Source organism: Dromaius novaehollandiae, chromosome W (genome assembly GCF_036370855.1).
Source record: "Dromaius novaehollandiae isolate bDroNov1 chromosome W, bDroNov1.hap1, whole genome shotgun sequence".
Taxonomy (NCBI): domain Eukaryota; kingdom Metazoa; phylum Chordata; class Aves; order Casuariiformes; family Dromaiidae; genus Dromaius; species Dromaius novaehollandiae.
The window spans coordinates 61126324-61137424 of NC_088130.1; the positions used below are offsets into that span (position 1 = coordinate 61126324).

At 44.5% G+C, this 11101-nt stretch overlaps 1 protein-coding gene across 3 annotated transcripts in view; it reads left to right on the plus strand.

Moving 5' to 3' along the window:
* Window positions 1-11101, plus strand: part of LOC135324300 (protein FAM219A) — a 102414-nt gene that overhangs the window by 81249 nt on the left and 10064 nt on the right. For all 3 annotated transcript variants that reach the window (XM_064500264.1, XM_064500265.1, XM_064500263.1), the window contains exons 3-5: window positions 5445-5547; window positions 9995-10075; window positions 10449-10503. In XM_064500264.1, the coding sequence (XP_064356334.1) occupies window positions 5445-5547; window positions 9995-10075; window positions 10449-10503 (239 nt within the window). The remainder of the gene's footprint in view (window positions 1-5444; window positions 5548-9994; window positions 10076-10448; window positions 10504-11101) is intronic.

An 11101-nucleotide genomic window follows, 5' to 3' on the forward strand; every position in this document is an offset into this window, starting at 1 on the left:
CTGTTCAGCATTTCATTTTGAAAAGACAGGAAAATGTTATTGAAACTGGTTATGATTTCTTTAAAGACTGAAACCAAGAGAATTCATTGTAAGGATTTGCTCAAGTCCAATTTTTCACACAGACTCATTCATATAAGTGCATTCTGCATCATATTCTCCATTACTTATCATCCCTCATCATAAAGGAGCTAGAGACATCCAGGCAACTCAACAGGTAACCATTTTAAATTGCATTGGTTAATACAGTATTGCTTGAACTCATTCTTTGGGGCTTGGTTAGGTGACTATCTAACACTCAGCGATAGGCTGATCTTCCCCCGTGGCAATTAGAGGGTGAATTCAACCTCTGCCCTTAGACGAGTTCTTCTAACTGAGTTTTCTTGTGGGAGGGTTCTCTCCATTTGTCACCAGGCAGTTATTGCCCATCCTCTGACACATCCTAAATTAGCCAGGTGAAAGCACCCAAGGGCAGGAACCATTTGCCGAGTGCTTAGCATACTGGGGCACCATTTTACTTGAGACATTGGCACACTGCTGTAGCGTGAGAGCATGGTCAAACAGGATGCAGGGCTGGACAAATTATGTGCCTGATTGTGTCTGAGGCATCTATTTCCTTTGCTCCATTATATTTAGGAGTTATTCCTGTCTTATTGAAGGCTCCTTGGGCTTTCCTGGTTGTTTTACTGTTACCGGTAGGGCTTGCCTTGAAGAGCACTTGGAGCAGATGCTGAATGGGACAGGTGGGGTGAGGGAGAGAACAGGCTAGTGTGAGGCTAGCACAAAGGCAGCAGCTTATCCATCAAATGGATTCATCATCTTGCTTTAAAGGTTTTAGCATTGTAAGGGGGCAAAGTGCCTCCAAGATGGATTGACAAGGTGGGCAAGAAAGGAGAGGTGAGATGTAACAGGGTAGTTGGCAGGCCTTGCAAAAGGGCTGCCTCTCGTACTGTTCAGAGCAGTGTGGTGGTGCCAGAATGATCCTGGGGACATATACACACACACACACACACACACGCATGCACACACATGCATGTGCACATACACACACATGCTGCTCCATGTGTTCTTCTTCTGACACAATGTCCAGGATTAGCCTAAGTGGAACTGGTGCAGACAGATTCCCCAGTGCATCAGGCTGAAAGCATTGTCTCTGTCTCCATTCTCCGGAGCTAATGGTGCTTGGCTCCACTCAAGCGTGGAGCCAGGTAGATTACTCGAACATGGCTACCCTACTAATGATCAGGCAGGAACTTCAGACTCCTAATTGAGCATACTTCTTAATGTCGGAGGCACATGCAAGCTGCTTCATACCCTCCCAAGTTCCTCTGCTGTATCGTGCTTCTTTGATGAAGTGTCTGGCTGTAAAATCAGTAAAAAGCTGGCAGGAACCTGGATTTGGCTAAAGCTGTCTCTCCCCCAACTGTACCAGCCCTGCCAATACTGCTAATGCCTGCCTTTGGCTCTGCCCGCCATCACGTCTGTACTCACAGCATGTTTGGTCACCCATAACTGCTTCATGGAAAGGGTATGACAAACCATATAGACGTGAATTTTTAGCTAAATGCTATCATAATAAAAAGTATTTCAGCTAAGTGAAATGGAAGCTGAACAACTCATTTCAAATACTTGCAAATGGAATGTAAAGAGCATTAGTGGAGCTCTGCTATTATACTGCCCTTTTACTGCCAATACTTAGTGGTTTCTCTGAAATAGCTGGAGAACAGCCTTGTTTCATTCTGGTTTCCATATCTGTAAGTCTCTGTCATTCACCCTGTATGTCTATTATATCAGCTTTTTACCGATCGTCAGAGAGCAAATTCACAAGACATGACATAACCAGCCTCTGAAAATCACTGACTTCCATTCCTTCATTTGTTCTTGTATGTCGCATTTTCTCTCAGTTTGGCAGGAGTGCCTGTTAACAACCCTTCCACCTTCTTCTGGTGCCTGAGAGTTGCCCAGAATTAGACAGTTTTGTAGAGTTGAAATCAATTTTCCAGCAAGCTGCATTGCCTTTTTGGAAGCTCGTTGCATGTACTGGAACATAGCGGGCAGCACAGACAGTCCTAGATATGGAGAGCCTTGTCATAACCAGTGCCAGAAATTCCCAGGTGCTGAAGACAAGCTATGCCTATACCATCTGCCCAATGTCTCAAGCTAAGCAGTGGCCTTGAGGCTGCAGGAAGCCTGGGGGAAACAGAGATCTCTTCCAAGCCCGGTGGGGAATACTTTCCTACTCTACCGGACGGTCTAGGACAACTCAGGAGGAAAGTCCTAACCAAGAAAATTGCCCAGACATTTAGTTCCCTGATTTCACACAAGGTTTAGCGGAACTGGCTCAGTGAAGGGTTGTGATGTTGGGGTTCATGCTCATTTGGGTGTACCATCAGCCACCATGAGGCAGACATAAAAGAAAGATGTTTACTTATCATGACTAGATTGTGGTCCCTTCTCTCACCTTCTTTTGACTGTTTGTTTATGTGTTTGATTGCAGCTTGTGTGAAACGACTTTAATTTGTGAATTGACAATTTTTTGTTAAAATGCTGGGCCCTGAAAGTAACATTTTCGGAAGTGCCTAAATCAGTCACATTTGTAAAAGGGATTCAGGTACTTAGAGTCTGGAGTCTTGGCCTTCAAACAAAAGTCTGGGGGCCAGAACCAAAAGACTTGGAAGCCCAGGAAAGAGTTCACTGTCTAGAAAAGGGGTCCACAAACTCCAACTGTGAAGCAGTAGGAAGCACCAAACAGAAAATGGGCCCCATTCTGATGCACCTTATTCTTCATGTGTATGAGGCTGGAATTTATAACCCAGACTTACTTCAGGAAACAGGCACCTAAACAGTCCCTTGGGTGCACGCAAATGGTGTCAGCAGTAGTAGTTCATAATACTGAGAAGACTTAGATAGCCTCAAAGCCTGGAGCAACCCATACCTGTCTCCATCACCTTCCCAGAACTTGTCCTAACACCCCAGGACTGGGTACACCTCCCATTCCCTCCTGCAACTCCTTGCTTTTGGGCTCAGCATTCATAGCATCCAAGAGGGAGCTGAACTGTTGTCTCAGGCTTAAGAAATTTGGCTGGGGACATGGGCACGGATGTGACAATGACATTTATATTGCTTTGGAAATGTTCACTCCAAACCACTAAATAAGTAAAAGAAGGGGTTAAATAGGTAACATCATATCATTCAGATCCACACTGTGCGACAGCACTCCGTAGGAACATGAAAGTAGTCACAGGAAGACCTACTGGAGAAAAGAGACACTTAGCTAATGTCCAGATTCATCAACCAAATGAGTAATCTGAATTGAAAAACAGTATTAGTGCTTGTACTGAGTAATCAATAGAAGGCAGAGAGTGCCAGTCCATTTAAAAGGCTCAGGGAGGCCTAACTGTCTTGACAGAAAATGAAACCCGTAACCTTGTTTTTGAATCAGGTGCTTTTGTGAATTATACAGTCTCTTAAAGTATTGGCAGCTTGTCTCAAGGATGTGTATTAGTGGTCGGTGCTAGAGCTTTTGGTATAGATGGGTGGAAGTCTTTTTGTATGTAGGGTTGTAAACATTTGCTTCCATAAAACCCTGCTTTATCCCGCTAGGTCTGAATAGTGAAATTCATGTGGCCTGCAAAATACCAGGTCTTTATTCTGGAGACAAAGATAACCAATGCATTTGCAAGTTACAGTCATGAGAAATTACCTTGATTTAAGGTTTTGACTTCGATCCTGTATCAGTCTTTTTGTAGCTCATGCCAGAGAGAGTTATTAGCCTGATTCTTTTCCTACCGACTTCAATGAGCATTTATTCGCCCCTGCTGTCAGCGGAAGCAGGACTGGGCATGGCTCGTATGAGTATGTACTCTTCTCTGCAGGTTCCTCAGCCTCACTCATCACCATAGTATCTAAGCATCTCCGCTGGTTATTTGTCCCTCAAAAAGAGGCGGCTTTGGGCATGTGTCCCCCACACTTATCTTTGTGGAAAGGATGGAGTTTGCCCATCTTGCTCTTGCAAGCTTGCAGCTTTCCTAAGACAAGTTACAGGTGCTTTTCCCTCAACGGGAAATAAAAAATTCTTCAGGAGAAAAAAAAAATATATATATATATATGTGTGTGTGTGTGTGTGTATATATATATATATATATATATATATATAAACACTTTTCATACACCACAGGGGACACAGAATCAAAACAAATTCACTATTCAGGTTCCCCAGGTAGCAGTCTGGTAAATCCTTGTTATTCAGGCACAGCCCAAGAATAGTTTCCAACATTTTCTCACACTCTGGAGAACTCTATTTAACTGGGCTCTTTCCTTCCTCATTGGTCTCACACTGCTTTGCTCTGCAGGCCTCACCTGGCATTGCAGGATGAGACTGGGGCAATTAGCTTGGCTCTTGTGGTTAGCTGCTAACTCAACCCAACTAATTTCCCCAAAGAAATAAGGAAGGAAATTGAATGAGAAAATTGAATCAAAACAGACAGAAAAAAAAGGTGAAAATACAGGGAGGTCATCCTTCACATTCTACCCATCTCCCATTCAGCTGTCTTGCATTCAGGGCAAGATCTGTAAACCACAGGAGAAAAAACACCCTGTACATCATTCTGCCTCTACTGTGTAAGATTTTCCAGGCACAGGGCTTTTTAATGTTTACATGGTAACCCATCGTACATAGGCTCCCATCCCTGCTGGAAGCAGAGATGTGTTAGTACAACACAAAGATTGCAAATCCACAAAAGGCTTAGGCTTTGAGGCTCTCAGACCTGAATTCTAGTTGTGTTCCTGTGATGAGAAGTTATTACGAAGAAATAGTCTCTCCTCAATGAAAAGATAATTTAAATCCCCTCTTGCAGTGAACACCAAAAAACCCCTCCACATACTGTCAGTTTTAAGGTTACATCTCACTGGCAGCTAGAACATGCTCTGAAAATTAAACAAATTATACGCTGTTTAAAAACACAGCTGCAAAATGTTTCACTTCTTTTTAAAAAAAATAAGAAATAAAGCCCCCAAGATTCAATGTGAGATAAAAAAGGAAGATACACTGGGGACATCACAGGCTGCCAGGAGGAGAAACAGGGAAGGCAACAACATCTTCTGCTATAGGGTATCAGGTCAGGGTATATTGGCCTGGAGCCTGGTGCCAGGCTAACGTTGCTGCAGGACTTCTGGACCCATCATGGCTCATGTCCAGCTAGACCAGAGAGCTCCAGGGTCTGTTTGCATCCACCCAAGTTCACATGTCCCTAGTCACCTTGGAGGGAATGGGGCACAGCCTGGCCAGCCTTTGTGGTGTCCTTGCCTGGGAGATGGAAAGCTCTGGTCCCTGGCTGTTAATTCTCCCATGCCTTTCAGCTCTGACAAATCCAGGTTTCTGCAACTGTATGGTGGCCAGCCAGGCTGTTGCCCTAATTCTGCTTTTCCCCTTTGTATTTCATATGCAGAGAAACAGAGAGAGTTGGCTCGGAAGGGCTCTCTGAAGAACGGCAACATGGGAAGCCCAGTTAATCAGCAGCCTAAGAAGAACAACGTCATGGCACGAACAAGGTAAAGGACTAGAAAAGCACTCCGCTACGCTCTACACTGCCATCCCTAGTGGCCTTACAGTGGGGCAAGGACAACGTTCATTGCCATTCACCAAACACACTGCGAGCACAGCCGTGGCCCTTCCCAGAGCTGGTGGGCCCAAATGCTCTGTGCTGTGCTGCATGTCATCCCCAGGGAAAGGCAGGGACAGCTGGGCTCAGGACCAGTAAAAGGACAAATAAAGGACCAGTGGCCATACAGCCTGCAGGGAGACAGAGGCAGCCCAGCCAGGACTTAGGCAGGAGTTCGATCTGGTTGCCTTGCACGTTTTGAGTAGTCTCACATCCCACATAATCCTACCAGCAGGAGAATATGCAGTGCTGCTTCATGTAACAGCAAACTGCTTTAGAGCTTAGTTCTGACCTGGCTGCTTTTATCCCAGTAGTTCTGTTCTGTTTTGAAAATGACCCCTTCCCCATACTGATTGACTTAACGAAGGCTTGCGAATAATACATCTCTGTGTGCTTTGCTATACATCTCCCCTGCACTTTGAACAGCGTGGTCATACTTTGCTGGAGCTGCTTTGGCACGTCTCTGTATGACAGTATCAGACTGTGCAACAAACCACTGGAAACAAAAAAGTTCTTGGCTGAAATTAGCCTGTTTCAGGTTTTTTCCAAGCAAACTTCAGTACAATAGCATATCACTTACCTGCATTCAAGAGGCAGGAACCCCCCTGAGTCCACAGGAGGGCACACTTTGCATGCTGTAGGAAAGGTGACAATTTTTAATAGAGGTCCTCACTTAAATGACGGCAGAATCTGCGTGAAAGCTGGATGTTTATTGATGAATGAGAAAGTTGCATGGATTACCATACATTAAGTAGAACTGGAGCTGCAGGTCAGAGCCTCTCTGTATGCAGCACATCCAACAGATGAGGTTCCTTGTTCTAAGTAATTCCCAAAACCCACAATAGCAGTCATAAATCATGCCAAGACTTTGTCAAGTTTTATTTGTAAGTCCCTGCGATGTTGGTGGAATATGCCGCATTGCTCACTGCTGTGTGTTTGGAACTGGAGGCCATATAAAGAAGCCAGGCCCTTACTGGCAGTAAGAAGCTCAGCAAATGCAAGAAACACAGCTGGGTTTTCCATGCCCACTGCTCCTCATTGTCTTCCAAATATAAGCAGGACACAGGACAAAGACTTGGATTCTTTTGGCAGTAGGCTGCACACTAGCTTCCCGAGAGGAATGTTGGCAGATTTGCTGCTTGCGAGACTTAGAAACACTGAAATTAGCAGGCAGAGGTGGTAAGGGGGAAAAGGTGAGATGAATACAGGGCCTACCTGTAAAATTCATGACTTCTGTCAGGAGAGGCTGCTGTTTAAGAGCTGCAGATTGAAAGAAGAGTAATTTGGGTGGGGAGAGGCAAAGCAGTGACGCCCACAGACAAAAGCTTTAGAACAGCCAGTTCAATTTTATTGCGTTTGTGAATACCTGAACACTGTTGAAGGGACATGTGGACCCCGCCACAACTGAGTTAAGCCTGCTGTCAACAGACTTGTTTTTCTTAGTTACTTTTCGCAGAGCTTTTCAAAGCATCCCTTGGGATCCCAAAGCACAGGGTTGCAGGCGTTGCTTTAGTAGCAGATGTAGCCAAGCTCCGTTGTTCCCATGCGGCTGGGAGACGTCTGGCACAGTGCCTCGCTGGTCCATGTCTTCACCCCCCAGCTCCCTTGGCTTTCTGTGAGCCAAGCAGCACCATGGGCAGAGCCCAGCAGTACCACAGAATGGCTTGGTCTGACTTGCCATAGACACCCCAACCCCAGGAAGGCAGAAATGCCTACAAACTTATTCACATAGCTTGTTTTCACAATATAAAGGTTACAGTCCAATGGGAAATACTCCAGTGGGAGTACAACATGTCCAGGCTTGTAGCTGTTTTTTAAGTCTGAGCCGTTGGCTTCCTCTGGTCTCTGCAGGAGGAGAAAAAGCCAAAGCTATTTCCCTCTTTTTAACAGTCTGCCTTTCTCATCAAGTATCTTTTCTTTCCTTCAGGCAATCCACATTGGCTCTCGTTGCCCTCACTCCACCTCCTCCTCCTTCCCCTCTTTATTATCTGTCTGAACTCCTGACATCTGGCCTCTAGTACCAGGTTGCCTTCACCATTCTGTCTCCTCCTGGGCTGAGGGCAGAGCCAGCCTCGAGGGTGAAATGATCTGGATGCATAACATGCCCAGCCCTCCTGAGACCAAATTAAATGTGAACAAGGCCAGTGTGATGCTGGCACACTCACTACAAGCCCAGGCAGAGCCCATGACACCATCCGCACCACTTCCACACAGCCAGATGTTAGACTACTGACAGAAATACTAGCATCGGTACAGCTCTTTGCAAGCTGGGCATCCACCCACTAGGAACTGATCTGGGAGAACAGCTCATTTCATGTAGACCAGCAACATGACGTTAAGTGATCAACAGTCTCTCTCCTGTGGCTAACTGGTAGCGTTCATCCCTTTGCCTCTATCAGATCACATTCCAGACTCCGACCCATATTTTTCTATTACAGTTGAGTGACTGTCTTCTCTCTGTAGTCCACTCTGAGCATAAGCTAGACTCAGATTTTGTCGTAACATATTTCATATTAGGTAACTGAAAACATCAAGACAAGAAGGTCATGTTAAATCACCTGCAGATGAAAGCAGGTACGACTGCAACCCAGCTTTGTTGTAAGGACAGTGGGAAGCAAAAATAAGAACAGTTAGGATATGAGGGAAAGACATAGATCAGGGACAAAGATAGTATCACAATTTCTGTCTGTTGCAGAAAAATTAAAGTTCTGTATTGTTAAGAAAAAAGTCATTTCTCAACAAAAAGATATAGTGATTTTTTTAATCAGGTGAATTGCACCACAAAGGGCTCTTCTCCCAGATTTCCCGATACTGATTTGTTTATTCAAGACACAGTAACAACTGCCAGTGGACATATTTGGAGGTGTGACTGGAAAACCGGAGAGTGAGCATGGAAGTCAGTACCTCTGACATCTCTCCAGGCAGGCTGCCTCTGCCAGATCACAGCTTCAGTTGCTGGCTCCAGCCATCTTTGCTTCTTGACTTTCTTCCTAATTGCTATAGGATTAGAAGGACTCTCTGAATGCTGTGGGAATGGTATTGAATTTTGTAAGTGGATCCCATTTTCTACCGTTCTCTGGTGCCAGAGGTTGGAAATTATGTATCAGTTTTAAAATTAAATTTTTATTCTTGAGTTTCAATGAGCGCAGTAAGAAAATGCAACCAGTCATGAGCCTGTACCCCTGCTTTGATGTAACTTTCGATATATTCTGCTCTCCCTGAGCTTTGCCAATCTTCAGTGCCTGGCAGGCCTTTATATAAATTGTAGCAAACAGCTTCCTTAAATTTTCTGGGAAGAAGCTGAAGAGCATTGCAGCTGATTAGAGAGTGGTCGGAGCATGGATGGGATGAATTATCATCTTCAGGCTTATATTTCTCAAACTCCTCTTAGTAAAGCCCTTCTGCACTATTCTGTGTCATTAAAGACCAGTCCTTCATTTAGAAGAAAATCTGAGTTAATCCACTGAATAAGGAGATGTTCATCGTACTCTTACTGTTCCCACCCACTGAACACAGACTCTTGCTCCATTTTCCCATTTTGTTTGATCTTATTTTAAATATGAACCAAAGTCCTTGTGCAGTTTTGTAGATGGAAGAAGAGTTCTGTGTTGTGAACCGGATACCACTGAATTAATGTATTTTTCTTTTCCTAGAAGCTCTCAAGTCTATATTCCATTACATTACTCTCTCAGGCAATTAAAGGTGCAAACTCATAATCAGCCTTTGTAATGCTTCTGATGAACTGAAAGTCATTATAAAATAATGGGATTTAAAAAGTGCTAATCTGACTGGGCTCTTATGCTGCACCCACCAGCTCATATTTCTCATATTACTAAATTTAGGAGTGACAGCTCAGAAGTGTTCCGTTGTGGGGGCTGGGTAGGAACTCAGACCAAATGGCCAAATCCCTGATTTTGAATAGCAGGAGTACCAAGCCACTGCCTTCCCCTAGCCTCCTTCTCCCATTTACTTATTGACTAGTATCCCTTACTCATTGCTAGGAAACACAAAACAAAAATGAGCAATCTGATATGATGAGCAATGCTAGCTGAGCAGGTTCACAAGAATGAAGCAGAGAGTGTCCCAACTGTTTTGTCTTCCAGAGAGGAATGTGTTCCCACGGCATGTTCAGCATTCATTCTTGTGAAATTGCCCTGAAGTAGCCAGAGACACAACTTACTTCCTCTGAATTGTACTAATTTAAAGTCTTCACCAGTGAGGGTGGACTCGTGAAAAAATGAAACAAGGAAAGCCTCACTATCATATGACTTTGCCCTAGACTATGTATGGTACTGAGCTTTGTTGTGTGGTTAATGGACAACATTTAATTATTTCAGGCTCGTCGTTCCCAATAAAGGCTATTCATCATTAGATCAGAGTCCAGATGAAAAGCCACTGGTAGCCCTGGATACGGACAGGTATGCAAAGTGTTAATAAGATGATATACGTTACAGTGCAAGCAGGTTTTTGTGCTAGAGAGTAACATTGAAGCTAACTCCTCTGTGGACCTCTGCTGAAACCATTCTTGCAGGCCACTTGCACTCTTCCTTGCTGTGCCCTTGGGCATACACTTTAACTGGTCTCTGCGTGTAAACAAGTAGGAAGAGACATGAGTTAAGAGCACTTTTATGAAAAGGTATGAGGTTCACAGATGAAAGTTGCTGTCCAAACTGCCTTGGTATAACTTCTCTGTGCCTAAAGGACAGTTTCATGGCACAAGATAGGACTCACCAAGGAATACAAATCTCTTTAATTGTTTCCTTCTTTGCTGTATGTTGTCCTTCCCTGCAGTGATGATGACTTTGACATGTCCAGATATTCCTCTTCGGGATACTCATCAGCTGAGGTGAGTTATACTCTCTCCTGCCATGCTTGCACAGATGCTAATATTAGAGCAGACAGTAATGGCTTAGATTAGCCTTGTGCAGCCAGAAATGGCTGCATAGGCAATTTGGCAGTGGTATAAACTATGTGAATCTGGAAGGGGTTGTGGCAGAAACTGTGTCATGTTTCTTTCTCCCTCAGTGATCTAGTTGGCTCCCTTCCCTCACTGCTGTGGCACAGGCACAAATTTGCCCGCTGTCTGTTTTCACAGCTACCTTTAGCTTCACTCAAGCTTTTCCCAATTCTACTCAGGCCTGCAGTGTTGGCCAATGATGTGCAAAGGCATCAACTTGTCTGTCATGGCAGCTCAGCAACCATCTACCTGCCAAGGACACAAACAGGGGCTCTGTGGACATGCTGTTGTTTCCAGTTCCTGTGGGAATCAGGACCAGCCAATGTATGTTTACTTGGAGCAGACAGAAATTTCAGAGAGGACTTGCAATCATGAACTCTTGCCCTTTCAAGGAGAAAAGGCAGGAAGTTAAGTCTTGTCATTCTCTCTGTATTGTCTCTGAATATATTCCCAAGCTCTCTAGCAAATCAGTTGCTCAGCCTCTGAC